General features: G+C 52.9%; 1 protein-coding gene across 3 annotated transcripts in view; it reads right to left on the bottom strand.

The window, feature by feature from the left end:
- Positions 1 to 30: 30 nt before the first annotated feature.
- HK1 (hexokinase 1) overlaps positions 31 to 22,412 on the bottom strand; it is a 113,902-nt gene continuing 91,520 nt past the window's right edge. For all 3 annotated transcript variants that reach the window (XM_027596273.2, XM_027596271.2, XM_027596272.2), the window contains 11 exons: positions 18,257 to 18,412; positions 15,592 to 15,825; positions 13,195 to 13,499; positions 11,691 to 11,839; positions 11,235 to 11,354; positions 9,772 to 9,867; positions 8,184 to 8,283; positions 5,435 to 5,618; positions 3,487 to 3,642; positions 2,450 to 2,683; positions 31 to 923 (listed from right to left, as the gene is read on the bottom strand). In XM_027596273.2, the coding sequence (XP_027452074.1) occupies positions 779 to 923; positions 2,450 to 2,683; positions 3,487 to 3,642; positions 5,435 to 5,618; positions 8,184 to 8,283; positions 9,772 to 9,867; positions 11,235 to 11,354; positions 11,691 to 11,839; positions 13,195 to 13,499; positions 15,592 to 15,825; positions 18,257 to 18,412 (1,879 nt within the window). In that variant the 3' untranslated portion in view covers positions 31 to 778. The remainder of the gene's footprint in view (positions 924 to 2,449; positions 2,684 to 3,486; positions 3,643 to 5,434; positions 5,619 to 8,183; positions 8,284 to 9,771; positions 9,868 to 11,234; positions 11,355 to 11,690; positions 11,840 to 13,194; positions 13,500 to 15,591; positions 15,826 to 18,256; positions 18,413 to 22,412) is intronic.

Here is a 22,412-nt window from a genome sequence, read left to right as displayed (position 1 = left end):
TTCTCCGGCCAGCAAGCATCACTCGGGGTCTTTGAATTGGTACAAAGTTTACTAGGTCATACAACGTGGCTCACAAAAGCAATGGGGAATTCCAACGAGGGCACTGTTTGTTGGTTTCGTTCCTTTTACCCAAACGGAGACAAGACATTTTCCCGCAGAACTGCCCACATCCCCCCACCCCCAAGACAGACAGAAGGCAAGACTGTCACGACGTGGCTCTGACCAGTTCCACGGACACACGACTCAGTGGCACGGACACGTCTCGATGGGAACCTTGGGACGCCAGACAGCAGCGGGGGCTGGGACGGGAGGAAGCCGCTAAGATGCCCCTGGGAGGAGGAGTCCCGGCAGTGTCTGCTGGTGATAATACATTTCACACGGGGGTGGGTCCCCAAGGACGGGCTGCGGAGGCCCCTAAGGCCTGTCAGATGGCATGACTTTTCATCTTGGGCCAATAAATAACTGTCGGACGAATGCAGAAACTGGAAATGGGCGCCACTACACTTCACACGTGGGGAGCGGACGACCAGGTTGAAATCGGATCATGCAGAGTGGCAGGGCAGGCGAGGAGGGGCCTGAGTGGGGAGAGATTATCAACAGCACACGCTCTATTTTGTACCCTACGTTACGCGCCAGTAGTTGGCTTGCGGCCCCTCCCCGCTGCGGCGGAGGTGGGCCCTGGCGCCGGCGGCTCCCGGCCCAGCTCGCTGGGAGGCACGGGGGTGGCCGCCCGAAGAGAGACGTGCCAGAGGGGCAGCAGGCCGGGGGGCTGGCACCCTTAGCTGCTCGTCTCTTCCCGGAGCCGGACGCCCACTGCCGTGATGAGAGCAGCCCCCTTGCCGCTACCGTCTTCGGACAGGAGGAAGGACACGTTACATTTGGGGGACAGTTCCTTCACGGTTTGGTACATGATTCTGGAGAAGCTGAGAAAGAACAACACACGGAGGAGGAGGGTAAGTGGACAAGATGAGAAGAGACGCTGGGCGCGCGCGAGGACACCTCAGGACCCTAACGACAGGGGACAAGCGAGACAGGAGGGGCTTCTTAGGAAGGGTTGGGGGGGACACCGGATCTGCCGCCGATTCTATGACCCCAGTTTTCGGCAGGGAGAAACAGCTGAGAATCCAAACAGATGTGACTGGACGGCTTATCGGGACCAGGGCAGGAATGACACACAGACACACTCATCCCCCAAGCCCGAGGCGTCTGGGGGACCGGATACCGAGAAGGGTGCCAGGGCCTGGCCCCCTGAGATCCCCAGCCCATCACCAGCCACGGCCCAACACCTGGCCTCTGAGGCCCAGAGCGGTAGGCCCCCGGTGAGAGAGAACCTCAGTGACAGGTGACTCTAGGTTCACACACTGTGTGCTGACGGTGACACAGGGCCAGGTTGAAGCAGCTCAGGGCGATGGAGGTGACACGGCCTACCCGCTGTGGCACCCCAGCGAGGGCCTGCCCCACGCCTTCTCCGCTACCTTCCGGGCCTGCCCGTGGCCGTCAGCCCGTGAGGACGAGGGCGCTCGGCAGCTGGGCGGCTGAGCATAGCTTCCACGTGATGGTGGGGCGTTAGAGCCAAGCGTGTATGGCTCCAAAACCTAGCTCTGAGCCACGGCAGTGTGCTGCCCCGGGTGACAGAGAGGACAGCTACAGAGGTGGGGAGATGGGTGCAGATGCAGCAGGGCAGCTGGCTCCCTCCCCAGCCACAGCCGTGAGGTAAGCAGCAAATGCCTACATTGATGTGGGTGAAGCTGCTTTTAAGGAGAGTGACATTAAGGCCCAGTTTACCAGGGATGGTCCCAGTGTAATTATTAGTGCAGTCTCTTCACTGGCAAAAGCGCCCCAGTTTAGACAATACATAACAGGGTCACTCTATTCATAAGGGGCTAAGCTTTGGGATATGTGGTCGATCAAAGGGCAGGTGGGGCCAAAGATCCGCCTTCAGCACAGAGTGTCAGACCCTTGACCATAAGGAGCCCACTCCCCATCCCCCTTCCTGCCTTGCAAGCCTCTTGAGAAACTGATTTAGCAGGTGAACAAGACAAGGTGGCCTCCTCCCTCCGTCCTTCACTCCCTGTCCCCACTTACCAGACACAGCCTCCTGGCCGGGCTGCAGCTACCCAGGCGCATGGGTAAGGCCACATTCACCCTTCCCTCGGACTCTGCCTGACCTAAGGGAGCCCCAGGAGGAGTGGGGAGAGGGACATCTGTGCCACTGGTGTGAGCTGAACCAAGTGAAGCCACTCCTCTCCAAGGATCTCAGTTAAACTTCAAAGCAGCTCATCACCTGGTCCCAGAGAAGGCCCAGTCCCTAAACGCACAGCCTTCGGGTCAGCTGGGTCCTGGTGAGGAATTCTCCTGCTGCGACTCACATCCTGCTGTCCCATAACCCCCATCAAGGGACCTCAGCAGCCCAGGACGCCCTGCCCACCCAAGCGGAAGCCCCACTCACTGCGGATGAAGCTTGTAGAGTGTTCCATCCACGCCCACAGTCACATTGAGGTGGTCCAGCCCTCTGTTCTCGCGGATCTTATCCACCACGGCAGCCATGCCCGCACCACACAGCTGTGCAGCCCTCTTGGACACCACCCCGCACACGGTCTTGACCAGGATACTGTCGTCACAGGTGCTGTTCAGGCCCAGCTGCTGGAGGATGGCCCGGACCTGGAGCAGCGCTAACCGGTCACTGCGGTGGACAAAAGCCAGAAGGCTGGATGAAGCGGGGCCCTGCAGAGCAGCCTGGGAGCCGACGCTGGGGGACTAGCCCCAAACCACCGTACTTACCATGAGTAGGGTCGTGGGGGCTTCCTTCCTCCAAATCAACATTTATTTTTATTATTTCTTTTTTAAGATGTTTTGTTTTGTTTTTTTTTTCAAGTAACCTCTACACCCAGCCTGGGGCTCAAACCCACAACCCTGAGATCAGGAGCTGCATGCTGAGCCAGCCAGGCGCCCCAGCTTTTACGACCATTCTAAAAACAAGGCGGCTTTTGCTTTGACAGAGCACCCTGCACCTCCTCTCACAGCTCACCAAGGAAGAGGGCAAAGGCAGGGAGGAAGCCATCACCGCACACAGGAAAACAGGAGGAAGGCACGCTTCCTGGGTGACCAAACGGCCCGATCCCAGGCTGCCTTTCAGATGAGCGCAGGTGGGACTAGACCTGTGGCTCTTGGCTCTACTGGACTCAGCGCCCTTCAACACAAGGATCTGTGATGCACCTTTATCCTGAAATGGAGTCCATACACCTGACTTCTACACCTGACTTCCAAATATACATAATGCTCCAACATAAAGCATGAAGAAAAGGAAAATCTTTTATAATAAAATTATATGATTTCAGTATGTAGCTGCTCAGGGCCTACTACTCCAGAGGGTTAGAAACGTCCTCACAAATGACAACGTCCCGTGAGGTGCCTCCCCGCCCATCACGACCCTCCCTGGCCACACGGACCTCTAACAGACCTGCGGGGACGCCCCTCATCACTCACCTCTCAATCTGGGAAAGATATTTGGTCTGAAAGATGCCCCGGGTCTTCAGCGTCTCAGAGATCTGCCCTCGGAAGAGGAACCCCTTCTTGGTGAAGTCGATCAAGATGTTGCGGACGATCTCACCCAGGTACATACCGCTAATCATCTTCTCAAACCTGAACCAGGAGCAGGGGCTGGTGTCTACGTGAAGCCTTTGGTCTCCCAGCAGCCCCGCGGGGACATCACCAGCCTGCACACCCAGCCCTGTGCCCCTCAGCAGAGGCAGAGGGAGGCCAGGAAGGGCTAAGGGATCCTCAACCCTCCCCAGGATCAGAACCGAAATCACCAGCCCTCACACCTAACTGCTGGGCCATCTCCCTTCTGCCTTTGGCCAGCAGAACCCCACTCCGGCTCTTAGCTCAAAACTCTCCTCCAAGAGGCCTGTCCTTCTCCCCCCGACCGGGTTCTATCCGCCTGTCTCAGGCTCCCATATACCCTCCCTTCCCCGTCACAAGGCCCACGGGCACACTGCCTCTCTTGGCCCGGCAGCAGAAGCCTGGAGAGACTGGAACCCGTGTCCCGCTCAGCTTTGAGGCCCAGGGTCTGCACAGCCCAGCGCTAGGCTCTCAGTCAAATGCTCAATAAATATCTGCATAATAAGCAGACAACCGGTCTGAGTCTTAAAGGGACAAGACGACAAGGAGGGCAAAGTTCCCATTAGATTTCTGGAAGGTTTTGAAAAAGCCCAGAGTGCTGGTCAAGCCCCCAGCACGGGGAGGAAGCCACCCAGGCTGGAGGGTTCGGGCGGCTGCCGTGCTCCGGAGGGCAACCTGTTCTGGGCCTTCTGACTCCTGCCCTCACCACGCTCAAGTCCCAGTGTCCCCAGGCTGGGAAGAGCCACTGGACACTCCGGGGGATGTCAGGCGCGCCACAGAAAAAACCCAGGAGATTGCACTATTATTATCGGTCCTCATCCAGTCCCTCTCACAGCGTGAAGGACACCAGCTGAGCGCAGTGCTGAAGGGGTTCTAACCCCCTCCACCGCCTGCTACCTCCCTGCCAACCAACGGGGTCTATGGTAGGCAATAGGAGCTGGAATCGAGTGACACTGATCTTCGCTATGTCATTTTATGATTATCATCTATTTACGGTAATACTGGTTTCCCCTTTTTTCTCCCTTGTTAAATTTAAGTGAAAAACAGAAGCTGACTTAAAGAAAACCATTAAGTAAATAACAGCGCAGGTGTCTCTAGAAAAGGCAAAAATCTTGAGGGTGGCTGGGGAACAAGTCTTATTTGGGAGGTGCCATCCCCCCCCAGTGCTTCCTCCTGCTCCTGGCGACACCGCTTGGACCAACCCATCCCGGCGATGGCAGAGGATGACCTGCGTCCTGGGAGCCCGAGACAAGGAGTCCTCGCTCTGTCTGCAGGGAGGACAGACACTGCCGTCTCAGGCAGGGTGTCTGGGACCCGGGCTCCCACCAGCCGTGAGGCGGTGCAGGAGGCTGGGGAACGACGAACGGAAGCCCCCACTGGCCACATCCTAATTCACCGTGCCCTCTGACAACTGCAGGTCAAGTGCGTTTTACTTCCACCAAACAAAACAAAAACCTGCTGACCAAAGGTTTCTATTAGTCTGATGGCGAAGAAGCACAGAGCAGTGGAAAGACCAGAATGTTCCAGAATGAACACGGTCACTGAGGGAAGTGGTGTGGCCGCTGCCACCCTGTCCTCTGGGCAGACTCCCGGCAGAGGAGGCACCTGGCCAGGACATCAACCTGGCCCACGTGTACCACCCTCCTGGCTCTCTGCTCTCCTTGAGCCAAAAGCAAAGGTCAGGAGGGAATCGGAGCCTCTGTCCAGACTCCACTCCTACTAGAAACTTCTTCTGTTTTAATAGGCAGAACACAGCCTTCCACCCTCACCGTCCTGGCTCCCGTACGTGTCCCCCTCCACCAAGCAGAGTTACCTTTGTTTCCCAGCGTTTAGAGAATATTCATCTACCAGTCTGTCGTAGATTGTTCTGATATCATCTAGACACCCGTTGTCCCCAAAGGCACCCCACTCCATGTTGATGCACATGCGCCCATCATTCCCCTCCAGCATCTCGACGTTCTTCATTTCTTCCATGTAGCAGGCATTGCTGCCGGTCCCTGCAACACACGAGGAGGGCAATGAACGGCTGAGCCGTGCGGCCTGGGGTTGCGGGGAGGGCCTGGGGCCGGGGACTCCACAGAGAAGGGGTACATTTCTGAGATGAATAAAGCAACAGCTTTGCTTTCCTACTGTTTCCCAGGAAAACCTCGAAACAGAAAAGGAGAGTCAGAGTTAAACTACCCAGAGAGCATCTGATTCACTTACTCTATACCAAGACGTCAATATTGAGAGCCTCGAGTGTGTACCTGCCCAGGCAGGGCTCTGTTTATTTTTATAGAAGACAGTCAGACAACAAAGAGCTATGTCTTCAATGGCAAAAGTTTAGGCAATGTTCAGATTGGAAGGATATTTCTCTCTCTCTCTCTACACACACACACACACACACACACACACACACACACACATATACACACAACTGTATACACACACGTGTATCTATAAAATACTACATTGGGGGGTCGTCTACCATCACACCATGGATGTCCACTTATCTTTACGGATCAAACATGGTCATGGACTATGCCGGCCCAGTCCACTCTCCCATGTGTTTCAGAATGAAGCCCACCGCTAGTTCAGGGAAGGCCAGTGTCCCGAGCACGTCAGTGGCGCCTTTCCAAAGGTAATGGTGCCTCGTCATTTTGATGTCACAGCCCTCTTTGAAAACCTGATGATTCTTCTTGGATGCACACACTGCACACACACACTGTGACATACAGTTCCCAGAGGCTCAGGAGCCTGGGCTCTCGATCCCTGAACTAGCCAGGCTGTGGCCCTGCAGGGACTGGCCTGGAACCACCAACAGTTTGCTGTTCTTGTCCCTGAGGAGCTGAGTACAGAAACTGAGAGGAAGCGGCATATAAAACGTTCACAGCAGTTTCTGTCGCCATGACATCCAAGCCTGTGGTCATCGGCCTTGTCTCAGTGAATGGACTAGAAAATGTAAAACCAACCAACCAACCAAGGAATACTTCGCCCAGATATTTTAATCTGCACCCCAGTCACCTGGGGAGCTTGTTAAGATGCAGGTGCTGATTCAGAAGATCTGGGGTGGGGCCTGAGACTCTGCATTTCTGACACGCTGGTTACACTCCGCGTGACCAGGCCCCAGAGCACCACCAACCCAGCCTCGGTGGGATGCAGGCGGACTTCCAGCCCCCTTGGGGGACACAAGGCAATCCCCACTGGCCTGATCAAAAGGGCTTGGATTGTTTTCGTTCCCTTTAAAGAAACTTCCATAGAATTCACAGACGCTTCTCCCTGTGTCACTGGATTGTTTGGGGTTTTTGTTTTCTCAGCTCCCTTTCACCCCAAAGTGTGAAACTGAGAGAAGAAGAGCCCCCAGAAACGGCCAGGGGTGCACAGAAAGCCAAAACATAGAAATCATACTTCTTGCCAATGGGCATTGGGAGCAGAGATGGATGGATGGAAGAAGGAGAAAGCGGGTGTGCGTGCAGCCCGAGGTGGGACAACGTCCGCCCCACTGGCTCACTCTTCCCCCAGTGCCAGGTGCCAGGAACAGCTAATCAGGCGGCCCTGAACTGGGCAGGAAGGCCAGACCCAGCCCTGAAGCGAGGGAATGTGCTTTGTCACTCTGGATTTGCATGTCACACCTAAGCCCATTCAGAAGCAGAGGTGCAGGGGCTGGGTGGAGACAGAAAGCCTTGCAAAACAAAGGAAGAAACAAAACAGCCCTTGCATCAAGCCCCAAAAACCTTACACGAGCAGCCGCTCCCCAGTTTTCAGAATTTCCTTAGGAGCCAAAAATGGCTTCACAAATGAAAAGGTCTCCCGAGCACGAGGAAGGCCGCCTTCAGGGGCCTTATCCCCATCTCCCAGGCACTCAGCAAAGGGTCTGCCCGGCAGGGCTACCAGCCCTCCTCGTCCAGGTAGGGCCTGCAGGGGTTGGCCATGAAACAGGGCCTTCTCCCAGCATCCTGACACCAGGCGCAGGCTCAGTGGGACAAATGGGTCTTCTCACAGCCCGAATTGATGTGCTTCAGGAAACGTGCTCTCAAGTCCAGACCCCTCATGTGTTTGGACCACAAGGGAACCCGCAGAGCCAACCTCTCTGCGACCCACTGAAGTGGTTGGGATTGCTCAGAGACAGTGGCTGCCAGAGGCAAAATGGTGCCCAAGACCAGTCTCTGGCCCTTGCCCACAGTCAGGGGAGAAGGAGGGCTCTGTTGCCTTCCCAATCGCAGGCTCCCACCCCTCAACACCTGCCTGGTGGCCCTCCCTATAAGCCCAGTAGTTGCCCTGATGGCAAGGCTGGCCCCAGGTACTCCCACCCTGTCCACCCAAGCCGTGTGAGCCATCTGGGGCCTCATCCAGGGCAGCTCCGTTTTGACAATCTGGTCACGAGCCTTGGGGTGAGCTGTCAGGGGAGCAGAAAGTCCCCTGACAGCTCTGCAACCTCGGTCTAAACTCTGGAGGCAGTAAGAGGACAATAGGGACAGATACAGTGGCCCTCACAGAGGACTAATCTGCTGGCTCATGGCCCCACAGAACAGGAAAACGCAGCCTTCCCTGCCCCGAAGAGAGAGACGTCCCAGGACACCCACCTACGATGAGTCCAACCTCGCAGGTAGGCTCCTCGTAAGCACAGGTCATCATGGTGCCCACCGTGTCATTGACCACAGCCACCACGTCCAGGTCAAATTCCTTTGGGAAGAAAGGGACACAGCTTTAGGGGAGGGACAGCGCTGCCTGATGCCTCATCTGAAAGAGTTTCCTTACCAGCCGTTAAAAAGGTAGTAAAATATTCCTTCACTGACTAACCACCTACGATTAATGATGTATCTGACACTGGAGATCTAAAGAAAGGAAGCATTCTACCCATTTCACAGATGATGCCGAGTACCAGAGAGGCAGCCTGGAGGGAACTGTTGAATGGAGAAAAGATGAGGGACTGTGGCCAAATAGCTCTCTCTCTCAGGAGTTTAGAGGGTTACAGCCTTCCAGAAGGCAAAACGGAACTACCAAACCCATTCCTCAGAATCTGTCCTTCTGAAATAGCCATGCAGGTACACAAAGACGCTTACTGCATGCATGGTTTGCAGGGACCAGAAAGAGAAATAACCCAAATATAGATCAAAAGGGGCGATGTAAGACACGGGTTCCAGCAAACACTGGACTGCTATGCGGCCACGGCAAAGGAGGAGGTTGGCCCCTATGTGGTGACAGGACAAGATGCCTGTTTCACATTAAATGAAATAAGCAAGTTGTAATAGAGGACATCCGGTAGGATTCCCGTTACAAGATGTGCATACGTGTGTTGGTCTCTGCACAGAACGCAGGTCGGGAGAATGCTAACACGAAGAGTGGGGACATGGGCAAAAGTAGGTCAGCGGGTTTCTTTCGAACGGGATGTAAGTTGTCTCGCATACTCTGCCAAGTGCAACCAATCCCTCTCTCAAAAACCCATTCACGTCAGCCTTCCCCACTGCCTGGGGATTTGGCTGCTCTCCTGAACTAGAGGCGTTTGAACTTTTTTTTTTTTTTTTTTAACGAATTCCCTCATTAATAAGTCAGATAAAATCTTTCAAATTTTCCATTTTATATTTTGTCAATGTCCTCCAGCCAAAGACCACCAGAAACACACCTGCAGTCAAACAGAGCTGGTAACAGGGACTGGGTGCCACACGGGCGACATATCTTATGGGGCATCTCGGAATGGGTTAGAAAGCACCTACTCCAGGATTTGAGCCTGGGTTGGGAGTTTCAGGGGGTGCTCAGAGTGGGGCTCGCTCTGGCCTGGAGGCTGTCCGGAAGCAGGGCAATCCTGAGTGTGTGCTAAGTGCTGACGGGAGTACAGACTTGGCTCCTTCTTGTCTAATTCCATCAGTTATGGAGTGACACTCCGTGTTCAACAGGAGGCCACCAAGGCTGACAGCGCCAGGCCGTGCCCGGCTGCCGGGGGCTGCTTTTCTCTTTTTCAAGCTGTCAGAGAGTCATGATTTTACCTTTCTTAAACCATCCTTTAACAACACAAAACTGTTCACCTCCGTTTTACTGCTGACAGTGTAGGGAACCCTCTTACCCAGGTCATGCACGCTTCTGTATTGTTTGAATTCTTTACGACCTAGCAAGGACAATTTTTATAATCCCCCGAACAGTGAAGATTTTTAAAAACATCCTTTTAATAGTTACCTCTCTCCTTTTTATTGCTTCCCTTAGTAATGTTGCTACATCGTGCCCCACGCAGTCAGTTGCCTTAAAACCCTTTGTCCAGGTGATCAAGATTCCCTGAAAGAAGAAAGGCACCAGGAGAGTCCTGTGTAATCAGCCCCTTCTGGGCAGAATATAACATTTCACTCCCTCCCTCCTGAGTAAACATCTGCTGAGAATTTACAGGGAGCCTAGCTTAGAGCATCTGAGGCTCAAAGCAGTAACACAGAAGGAGCCCTCCACAAGGCCCGCCCCCTCCTAACCGTTCCCCATGGCAGTCTGGTCCATAATGCCCATTTCACAGATGGAGAAACTGAGGCATAGAAGGATAACGGTGGGGCCCCTGGTATAACCAACTAGTTCCCCTAAAGAACAGTATGCCAACAACATAAATGGAGAAATGCAAATTTTTAGTAACACTGTTACTGCCTAACGTGAACTTTTGGTTTGAATGAAGGTGAACATTTGTTGGGTGTGTACTCAACTATGATGAATACAGGTGACGGTATATGTGAACTCCTTAAACAATGCAGACCTTTAAAAACTGCAAAATGCAAGTTTATATGGATCTAACTGCTGAGATATAAAAGGGCTTAAGAGGAAAAAGCCCCAAGTCAGCACAGTGAGTTGATTAACTGGCTTCCAGAAGCAGGTGGCCTGACCTAGCCTCCCTAGTGCTGCCCATCATTTGCCTTAAATCCCAAGGTTCCGTGTGATCAGATGCTATTCCGGGGCCCCCTCCCCAGCCACACCCCCACCTGTGACACAAGGAGGCACTCGTGACTCCTCCAGCATGACAGGCTCCATCTTACCTCTATGACTCTGCACAATCAGCTCCCTCTGCCGGGGTACCCCCCACCCCACCTGCCACCAATAGCCCTTAGCCCAGTGCTGAGCTGCAGGTGTAAGGCTGGGATCCTCCATTAGACTGTCGGCCTCCTGAGGACAGGAACTGTCAGATTCCGCTCTGTACCCTGCACTTAGTACTTGGCAGGTGCTCGAGCCCTGACCCTGGACCCTGTTTCATTCCACTTATTGAACATTTATTAAGTATCTCCTCTGATAAAACTCCGTGCTAGGGCATGGTGGGGGGGGGGGGGTAGGGGGACACAGGCCCTTGCTCAAGGAGCACCTGACATAGCAGAAAAAAAAGACACAATCACCAACAATTACGAAAAAAGTGCTATAACATTTAAAGGAAGAGGGAACACTGAGGAGGGTGAGATACTTGTGCCCAGGGGATGAGGAGGCTTCCCGGAAGAGGTGGGTGGGCCAAAGGATAAAAAACGAATAGAGAAGGGTTTCAAGATGAACTGGAGGGCATGACATAAAGCCTGGGTCAACCCACTGTGACGTGTGAGCCGTTTCTGACATCGAGGGGACAAGTGAGGCTGGAGGAATCCTCAAGGCCAGCCCTGCCCCGAGCCTAGAGGAAAGAGACTTACCGCATCCAGGCTCGTCTGCTTGCAGGGGAATGAGAACGTGAAGCCCAGAGGCATCTTGGGGCCTTTGATCCCCATGTAGTCCAGGAAGTCAGAGATGCAGGAGACGATGTGGTCAAACAGCTGTAGGAGAAAAGAAGGGATTACCCGTGCTCTCTGGCTTCCTGCTTCAGTGCATGAGTACAAGGGCACGATTCCATGCGCACACACACGCACACACGCACACACACAGGCACGAGCATGTGCACACGCGCTGACACATGCAGAGCAAGTACCGCTACAGGAACTCTGTAGCCCCCTGGGCAAGCCCAGCGTTGCCGAAGGTGCCTGATGCTTTCAGGCCACAAGGACATGATGGCAGAGCTGCGTGCACCCCGTGCCAGGTTTGGGGGGACCATCGATGCCACTGGACATGTGACACACATGTGCCATCGTGGAAGAAAAGCCAAACCGTCTCACCTCTTCCCCGGTGCCCTGCATGATTTCAATGGGGATGGCATAGATCTTGTTGTGCATTTCCACCGTTCTCTTTTTCCCACTGCGGATTTTCACCAGCAGGACACGGAAATTTGTTCCTCCAAGATCAAGGGCCAAGAAGTCACCATGCTCTATTAGAGTCAAGAATGTAAAGAACATCAAAAACAGCTAAGTGGCTCTTGGCAGCCGGTAACCCCAAGACTCGAGCCCCCATATTAAATACAGGGGAGAAGCTCCAGCTTCTGCTGCCTCCAGCACACGGCTCAGGCTCGGGGAGGGTGGGCACAAACTCACTGGCCACCACGACCTTCAAGCCACACTAGAAGGACAAAAGACCCATGGATGAACCACCTGTCACAATAAACAAACAAAATTCTCCAGGGTTACTGAAAAGCATGGCAACAGTGACCCGATTTTAGGGATGCCCTCACAAAAATTAGTCCTTTATGTCTATGTGTAGCGTGTGCGTAAAAATGTGCACAGTCATTCTCTTCCCTGTACTTTTCCTCTGCAAAGTGACTCTGCAGTTCTTCCCATCAAAAGATGGAGTCTATTTCTCCTCCCCTTGGCTCCAGCCCAGCCTTATGACTCACTTTGGCCGACAGAGTGTGGCAGAAGCAAAGCTGAGCCAGTCCCAGCCTAGGCCTCCAAAAGGCTTTGAAGTCCTTCCTTTCTTTCATGGACCCTGGTGCTACCACGTGGACGAGCCCGGCGGCCTGCTGGAGGATGAGATGCACGGCCAGGCACTCTTGCACCCTTGCTGAGTGCCGACTGCTGGACGTGTGAGCGAGGCCTCCGAGCTGACCCCCCCAGCGACTGCAGACTCATGAATGCGTCCAGCAGAGACCAGCTGAGCTGGGCCCAGAGGAGTATTAAGAGGTGGTTGCTGTTTTAAGCCACTAGGCTTGAGGGTGGTTTTGAATGCAAGGATATAAAACAATCATAAGTAACTTACACATGGGACCAATTCATATCACAAATTTGATTTCAAGGACCCACCAGAGAAGCCCCTCAGCATCTCCAGAGCGCTCAGCAAGGTCAGCACTAAGGGCTGAACTCTGTTCTCCAAATCTGCCTGGAGCCCCAGGCCCCTGTCTGCTTGCTGCACACCACGTCAGGACTTTTGAAGGGCGCACTGGGTATCTATCCTTCTGCTGGTGAATCTGTCTGTGAGAGAACCTGCCGCAATCCCAGCGTCGTGGGACTGGCCCAGTTTCACTGTTTTAAGCACACTTTCTGATTCAGAGCAGGACTGTGGTTTTAGAGATGGTGCTTGCCTGGGAGGCCAGATCCAGGGCAAGTCAAGGGCCCTGAGTCACACAAGGGGCAAGTCAGTGGTAAAAATGGAAAGCAGAGGGCTTTGAACGCATTCCTAGTCCTTGCTAAAATAAACGCATCCGTGGGAGATGCGACTTCCCTGCAGCCCCACTTGGTCACTGGTGGGAGAAGCGGAAGGGGTGTGTCAGCCCCCGGCAGAGGCCCTCACCGGTCCCATCTGGAGTGCTCCGGACAAAGGAGGGCAGCATCTTGACCACGGCCTTCTCGTGCGTCTGCTTCCTCAGGCCCATATCCATCTCAGCCCGCATTCTCTTCTTCACCTCCAGCAGCATGTCCTTGGTGAGGCGGAAGTGGGCCAGGGTCTCCTCAATCTGTCGGTGCTGCTCCGCCAGGCGGTAGGCCACCGCGGTGACCATGGCGGCCCCTTTGCCGCTGCCGCTCTCCGAGAGGAGGAAACGCACATCGGAGTCGGGCACCAAGCGCCTCAGAGTCTTGTGGAAACGCCGGGAAAACCTGGGGGTGGGGCGGGGAGCAGGCCACAATAGTTAGACTAGAGCCATCTCTCAGGAAGCTCTGGTTCCCCTTTCTTTTCCCACACCTGAATTCCATGCTCTAGACCTGATTTTCTCATCACCCAGGTCACACACGAGCACTGTAGAAAAGCTGGCAGATGCAGACAAGTAAAAAGGAAAAATGCAAATAGCCCACAGTCATACACATTATGACATGACGATCAAATACAGAAAATTCAGGGTCCAAAAAGGGTTCTGTCCTCCACCATGACACGGAGCTAACAGCACAGTGATGTCCGGAGCCTGGTGTTTGGAAGTCAGACAGATCAGGAGACAGGGACGAGCTCTGCCACCCGCATCAGGTGACCTTGGGCCTGTGACTTAACCTTGGAGTCCATGAGGATTGACAGTACCTGGCAGAGAGTGGGGCGGTGAGAACTAAACAAGTTTGTCAATTGCTTTGATTGGTTACTGGCTCCATAAATAATCACTCTTGTTTTTTATTTTCACTTGCCCATTGCTTCCGCTCCCAAGAGTCGGGACATTCTTTATTGGCTAGAAAAGGACTTTAGGACTCAGTGAGACACAGAACCTCCTCAAAGTTTATGGTCTGTCATAAGTATGGAAAGCTGCCTGCCAAAGGAAACAGGGAAACCAGAACCCCAAAACATCAACAGTGACCAATGCCAGGGGATAGAATGAAAAATCACATCTGTTCTCTTTGTAATTTTTTGAACTGTCTAAAGTTCCTATACCAAATACATGTGACTTCTGAACTAGAACACATTTAATCAAAGTTATTCGTTTGACATGTGATATTATAGATGAAGAGTTCGGGAGGTGGCTGGTGGTGACTGGTTGCACAACGGTGTGAATATGCTTAACACCACTGAACTGTATACTCAAAAATGGTTAGGACAGGAAATTCTATAGTGTGTATTTTACCACAATTAAAAAAATTTTTAATGTGATGTTGCAAATCCCTTTCTTGTCCAAACATTTGCCAAGAAACTACCCATCCCTGAAAAAGATAGCTAGTTTCGTTATCAAAAATTTTACAAATACTGGGGCACCTGGGTGGCTCAGTCGGTTAAGCGTCTGCCTTCAGCTCAGATCATGATCCCAGGGTCCCAGGACTGAGCCCCATGTCGGGCTCCCAGCTCAGTGGGGAGTCTGCTTCTCCTTTTCTCTCTGCCTCTGCCCCCTACTTGTGCTCACTCTCTCTCTCAAATAAATAAATAAAATCTTAAAAAAAAATTACAAGTACTTTAAAAATACAAAGAGATAAAACTATGAACCTAACAGATAAGGACATGTAATGAGCTCAAACCCTACCTGCTCAGTAACAGAACGGTTTCCACTTAAGTCAACGTTCACTTAACTGTCTCTAGAACTGGCTGTCAAGGTACCACAAGACCATTTCACATGCACTTTGTACACAGAGTGGCCAAATATGAGGTCTTGTGCAAAAAAATCACATCCCAGGCAGCTATTGTTAATAGTATATGAAGACTCAGAATTTCATCTTTAAAACTGCACAAGCCATGTTCTCGGTCCCACAAAAGGCTTTTGCAGCTAAGGGGTTCAATACACAAGAAGGCAGCATGGTAAGGAGCCCCTCATCGCCAACGGGGATCACTGACAACTTGTATCTCCCTCCTGCTCTCAGATGCAAAGCATCAACAAGCTGCCCATTTAAAAAAAAAAAAGGCACGTCTGAGGGTTGGGGGGCTCTTCACAGGAGATTCTAAAACAAGAATGTGGGCATCGCACCTATGACCCAAACTATAGTTAGGATGGAGGTCTCTGATGCAATATGAATAAGCAAGAGAATTTAAGATACAGACATATTCCACCCAGTGTTCCGGGCAGCCACAGAAATCTCTAACAAGACCTAAGAAGTGAGGGGCAAATGACAGTACAGAAGCAACACCAGGAATACTTCTCAAGTGGGCAATTCTGACCTTTCTGCCCAGAGCTACGTATTGTCTCATATGCCAAAAACCTCCACTGGGTGCAACAGTCTGACCTTTGGGGGAAGTCCTGAGCCTAGATGGGCACTGAGTGCCAATGACAGCAAAGGGCAGACTCACTGTGGGTGCGTCTTGTAAAGAGACCCGTCGACACCAACCGTGGTCCGCAGCCTGGGTGTGCCCTTGTTATCTCGAAGGCGGTTCAAGATGGCGCCCAGCGTTGCAGCCACCAGGTTGGCAGAGCGAAATGAGACAATGGTACACACGTGCTGGACTGAAATACAGTCGTCATCGGATGGCTCCACTCCCAGGCGGGTCAGGATTTCTTTGGCATTGTGGAGGCCTTCCTTATTCCTGTGAGGTTAGAGGCCAATAAGTGTGAGTTAAGGACCACACTGGGCAGTGCAAAGCACTGAGGGTCCAGAGTCCACACCCGTTCACCATGGGTGAATGACGGGATGAAGACAGTCAAGTGCCTGAGAAGAACACACGAAGGAGTCTCCTCCATAAGAAATACCGGGTAATAAAGAGAAGAAACTGTACCGGGCTGGGTTATGACATGCCAGGGACACGGAGAGAAGGGAGGTGAGACATTGCTGCCTCCACCCCAGAGCTTTGTGCTCAGGAGATGCAGACAAATCTCCTGCTCTTGAGGTCTGTGAGCTGTCCTGGGATGCTTACACACCTTTCCTTGAGGTTTTCCATGGAAATTTTAATTTTCTGCATACCTGTTTTGTGTATCTTTTGTTGGATTCATCCCGAAGTACTTCAGGATTTTGTTACTATTACAGATGGTATGGTATAGACGGCATATATTCATATATATATATATATATTTTTTTTTTTCCTTTTTTTCACCCTCATGTACCATAGTAACGTAAGATGTTTAACAATGGGGAAAATGGAGTCAGCAATATACAGGAACACTCTGTACCATCGTTGCAATTTTTCTAAGTCTAAAAATATTCTAAAATAAAAGACTTATTTAAAAACATACATATTTTAATTATTGCCAATATACAGAAATACAGTTGACTTTTGTATCTTATCTCCAGACAACTCCCTAGCCTCTTGTTATTCTATTCACATCTCTAGATATTTCTGGTGTCCCACACAGACAATTAACATCTGCAAATAATGATAATTTTACTTCCTCTTTTTTTTTTTATTCTTATGCCTTTTTTTTTTTTTAAACACTGGCTAAGACTCCAGGACAATGCTAAATAAAAATGGGTGATACTGTCTTACTGCTGATTTTAAAGAGAACGCTTTGAACATCTGCCTTGGTAGGATGCTCAGGTTTTGCTGAGACAGCCTTTATGACAATAGATGTGTTTTCTTGAGCTAGTTCAAGTGGGCTTTTGCTTCTTGGTAACCAAAGAGCCAACACCAGAAGCAGGCCAAAAGGAAGGTAGGCATTTCTTGAGTCTGTGAATGACTGTGAAGACATGTCAGGAGGCTCTTGCCCCCTCCCTCTGCAGTAGTGAGCCGGGAGGCTTGAGAAAAGAGACGGCTGGAAACTGGGTATCATGGCGCCCTGCCGACAGTCGCTCTGCCCCAATAGCTCCTGAAGGGGAGTGATCCGAGGGTAAATGCCCAGGGATGTGACAGAGGAGTGAGTCCACATAAACCCCTTCCAATTCCCACAGCCGCCTCCTCTAACTGCAGCCCACTGACCTGCATCTGCTCCCAGGAGCCTGAGCTAGGAAGCCACCAGCTCGATGTGAGTCTCCAGCACACAGCAGAGCAGTGGGAACGACAGCTTTGTGCAGAGATGAAAGGCCATCTCTAGCACCCAGCGAGCCCTATCTTTTGGCAGGTGGCCTCACATGGCTGCATGTCTGTCTCCAAACCAGGAACAGAGCTTGGTGGCCCACGGAGGCCAGCCACAAGAAAGGAGTCCTTCAGACTCAGAGGCGCCCAACCATGTCAAACTGCCCTGGGACCACGTTTACCCTCTTCCCTCTCAGGGTGCAGGCCCACAAGGCACAGCTGGGCCAGAGAAGTCTGGGTTTCTCATGGTGAGGTCGGAAGGTAGCAGTCAGGTGGCTGGCTGGACTGTGCACCCCCGTCTATCTGCCCTGTCTCAGCTGTTAACCACAGTTTCTCAAACTTGTGCCAGGGAACACATCTGGCTGTTGTTAACAGGTGAGAGAATGGGGGGCAGGCAGTGGGGAGGGCATTTCAGGCACCAAAGGAGTTTGGGAAACTGGAGCACCTGGGTGGCTCAGTCAGTTAAGCGTCCAGCTCTTGATTTGTGCTCAGGTCATGATCTCAGGGTCGTGGGACTGAGCCTCGAGTCAGGCTACACACTGGGCATGGAGCCTACTTGGCTGCTTGGGATTCTGTCCCTCATTCCTGCCACCCCCTGCTCACATACGTGCTCTCGTTTGCGTGCTCTCTCTCTCCAGAAAAAAAAAAAAGGAGTTTGGGAAATTATAAGCTAACCAAAGTGAACTGGGTTTTCTTTGATATGGTAATGAATACTATAAATCTCTCAATGGAGAATAAATATGCAATATTTCCCAATCCTGTTAGCCACAGAACCCTTTCTTCAGGGAACACCCAATTATCATGAGGTCACCAAGGGTCCCTGGAACAGCGTCTGGAGAAGGTCCTCATATGTCCCAGGGGGCTTCTGAGCCCAGCACCCAGGCTCAGTGAGCTCCTCGTTCCCCGCTAGAATCATTGGCTCCCTGGACTCTAATCTCCCCCGTGTGCGCAGGCAGGCAGGGGCTGGGGGTGGAGTGAAGGAAAAGAGAAAGCCCCGAGGGGCAGCACCTACTTCTCAATGGCTGACACATCGCTGGTCTTGAACTTCCCCCTGGTGAGCAGCTCCGGGGTAATCCGCCCTTCAAATAAGAGGCTCTCCTTGGCCATCTTGACCAGGATCAGTCGCACCAGCTCCCCCAAGTACATGCCACTGACCATCTTCTCAAACCTGTGGGAGAAAAGCGGGTGACACTTGTCGGGTCCTTCCTATGTGCGTACCCCTGGGGCGGCTCACGAGGAGTAAGACAGACAGGCAGGCAGAAGGGAGAAGGCACCACCTCGTCCTCCCAACCTCACGGTCTCACCAGCAGGCAAAACTGCACACCTGTGCCACTAAATGACGAGGAGACGGCAATGGGGGAGGGGGCATCTCCTCCAGACCCCACACCCACCGCCAGGTGGGCAAAGGAGGTAAGCACCATGGGGCACAGGGGCAGGCAGGGAAGGCTGCCTGGAGGTGAGACTGGGGATGACGAGGAGGCCCCCAGACAGAAATGCAGAATATGATCATTTCTTACAAGACACTACACTATGCTTTTTTAAGGGGCTTTCCTATCCAACCTCCCTTGCAGGGAGGTTCCCGAGTCCTGCAAGAGGAGGTGGCTTGGAAGTATTCTCTCTGTTTCCCAGCTCACAAAGGGTAAATGCCTTCTTGGAGGGAAGCCTGAGTAGATGATGGGGCTGAAACACAGCCATTCCCCATGGGACCCCCGTGGCTGGCCACCTCCCAGGCATCCATGTTCTCCTTCTCTGGCCAAAAGGACCAAGAATTTGCTTTGGGGAGCCCACTCCTCCCCCACTGACTTCACCCTCAATCCCAGGGGAGGGCTCTGAGTAGCTCATGTGCAGCCGCAGGCCCATCCCAGAGCGCCTCCTCTCTCTAGCCTCCTGGGGAGGCATGGGCTCTGGAACTGCAGCAGCCAAGTTGAGGCCAACGCTGCAGGAGAGAGGCGACCACGAACCAGAGCTCCGTGCCACCTCTGAGCCAGATTCAGACTCCACGTGCTGGCTGAGCAGGGGCCAGGAGGGAGCCCCGAGGCGGACAGATCAAAGCAGCAGGCCCTCATCCAGGAGCCCAGCTGGAACCCCAGAGCCACCTGTGACACAGCAGAACCACCTGTTCCATTCAGAGCCGGGCCCAGGAGCCAAGGCTGCTTAGCTGAGCACCTGGCCCTCCCTTGCCCCAAGACGGGCACAGAGAAACACGGTTCTCCTTGTTCCCGCTCCTGACGGGACCGGACACGATCGCCCCAGCCACAACTGTGTCGGGGATCCCTGGCAGAAGAGTGCCTCTCTGAGTCCCGGCCACTCAGCCACCACCCCAAGGACCTATGGGAACAGCCTCTGCGTAGCCCCGAGCCGGAATCTCAAAGCAGGTATAGAAGCCAGACTGTCTGGGCTCCATGCCGGCTCTGCCCTTGCCGTGCTCCTTGCTCCCTGGTTTCCTCACCTAGGTAATGGGGAGAACGGCAGGGCCTGCTGATAAGGTTACTGTGTGGAGAATATGGGTTCACAGGGGTGACACGCTACAATCTCAGCTCATCGTGAGTATGTGGCCTTGCTCTGCATCTCACGCTTTCCTGAGCACTTCACGTGCACTAACTTACTCCATCCTCATTATAGCCCTATGAGGTGGACAATATCATTCTCAGTTTCACAGACGAGGAAACTGAGGTTCAGAGAGGTTGTGTCACTTGCCCACGGTCACAGAGCTAATAGGCAGCAAATGCACACGTGGAACCAGTTAAGCCCCAGAGGCTGTGCTCTAGGCACTGCGCCACTGTGCCTCTCTCATGGGCACCGCCATTAAATGGGAGCTATTACTGTCACGCTAGCGGGCAGCTGGCCCCACCCCGACCCTGTCTCTGGCTGCCGTCACTAGCTCACTTCCTCCCTAGGCAGCCGGCCCCCACTGGGCGATGTGACAACAGGAAAGCTTCTTCCCCTTAGCAGGAGCTCAGATCAGCCTCCTGGCACCTCCTACCCACTGCTTCTCACTTTGCCCTCTAGGGGCACTCAAAATGATCTCCCTTTTCCACACGACGTCTCTTACATGCATAGATCCCGCCGTCCCCTTTTCCCAGAACCCGTCAGAGCAGCAGGACGAGGAAAAGGCATGTCTGATGTGCCTCGCTCAGCCCAAGCCGGAGGCTCAAGGACACAGCAGCGCTCCTTCTCCACCGACACACTTCCCTCTGCTCCTGGGAACCCAGCAAGTGGTGACCTGCCTGTCAGCAGTCAGATGTGCAGGTGATACCGTGGCGCCCCCCGGCAGGCACAGGCAGGCCTGAGACCCACGGGGCCTGGGGACAGGCTGGGAGGGGCGGGGTGGGGGTCATGTTCAGACAAGGGGAGCGAGGACTTGAATGCCAGTCGGGAGTGCCCCTGGCAGCCAGGGTGTGCTCAGACCGGCAGCCCGGGCACAGAGAGCTGGGAGAGGTCTGAGGCCATGCTCAGCGGGATCAGCAGTGTGCAGAGGTTCTGAAGAGTGGGCAGAGCGATGGGAAGAACAGATGTTTGGGGAGGACGGACTTCACCACCATTCGGGCCGAAGAATTCTCCAGGTCGAACCATCCTGCTGTCCTAGTCACTGCTGCTGCTGTTTTGTGGGGCAAGTGTCTCCTTGCATTTTGAAGGATGTGATAAGGAATCACACAGGGCAATAGAATTCAAAAGTCCAAACACAACACAGATAAAGAAGATCAAGAAGGCCAAGGAGACAGGAGGGGAGGAGAAAGAGAATTAAAAATGAAAGAAGATGGGACTCAAATCGAGAGTAGGATCTGGGTATGTGACCAGAATTTCAAAGGCCTCGAATACAAGGACAGTAGGGAGGAAGCTGAATATCTGACCCGTTTTAGAGAGCGAGCTCCTAACTCTGGGCCAGGCTGGGGTTGCTGAATACTCGGAGCTGTCCCCTGCTGTCCTGAAAGCAGCAGTCACCAGTGAAGGCAGGAACCACAGAGCTACCGTGCTCATGCCCTTCCTGGCAACCGGACATAGTCGGCACTGGGTGACGCACGCAAACTCCAGACAAAACGAATGAGTGGGTGTGTAGGGGTCGACAGCCCATGTGGGTACCAAGGGCCTTTGTGCAAATCCCACACACCTACATTTTCAACCCTGGCCACAAACTGTAATCACCTGGGGAGGTCTTAGGCTCCCGAGGACAGGTCCCAGCCCAGGCCCACTGAGAGTCAGAATTCGGAGGGAGGTGGATAGGATGAGGGGTGCCCGGGCAGCAGTATGTTTTTAAAAGGCCTTTATGCAATTCTGATACGCAACCAGGGATGAAAAACCACTCCTCCAGACCCTTCTTGATAAATGTTTGTCCATAAATAAGAGATGACTCTTAGACATTCTAGAAGCTCATTCTAAAAACTCAAACTTTCAAGTGGGGCAGAAAACCCTAAACCTAAACCAGATCAAAGCTCAACAAAGAGTCTTGGGTCAGCTTGTCCTATCCCAGTGCCTTAATTTCCCCACCAGTCAAATGGAGCTAACACCCCTCCCTGACAAGGAGGGCAAAATGGCTTTGAAGACCTTAGCATTGCACAGAAGACGACACAGGGAATCTCCAAAAGCTTAGGCAAGGAGCCTAGGAGAATAGCAAAAATACGCTTTAACAAAAAAACTCTTCTGGCCAGTAGCCTATTTCCAGGAATATGTGATGTAAGTCAAGAATTTGTCACCTTTTCAGCATTGTTCTTAACCAGACCTGACCTCTGGTGATCAGTTCACAGGGAAACATACTAGAGAAGATGAACTTCACCCCAACCTTCACTCTTTCACCCATTCCCCTATTTATTCACCCACCCATCTGCTAGCCATCCGGCCACCTCCCATCCACTAGCCATCCATCCATCCATCCCCAAGCCCCCATCCATTCATGCTCCATCCCCCCATCCTCTGTCCATCCATCCATCCCCCAAGCCCCCATCCTCCATCCATTCCTCCTCCATCCCCCACCCACCCATCCATCCATCCAGCTCCCCATCCCCCCATCCTTCATCTATCCACTCCCATCCACCCATCCACCTCTCCATCACATCCCCCCTCCCTATCCACTATCTATCCATCCATCCATCTCGCTCCATGCATCCATTCAGCCACCACTCCAAAAATGTTTATTGCAAGGCAACTGTGAGCCCGGTTCACAGTTCAGCCTA

The sequence above is a fragment of the Zalophus californianus genome, chromosome 15, assembly GCF_009762305.2.
Source record: "Zalophus californianus isolate mZalCal1 chromosome 15, mZalCal1.pri.v2, whole genome shotgun sequence".
Taxonomy (NCBI): Eukaryota; Metazoa; Chordata; class Mammalia; order Carnivora; family Otariidae; genus Zalophus; species Zalophus californianus.
Note: the sequence above shows the minus strand (reverse complement) of the source record. Positions and strands in the feature narration are given on the sequence as shown.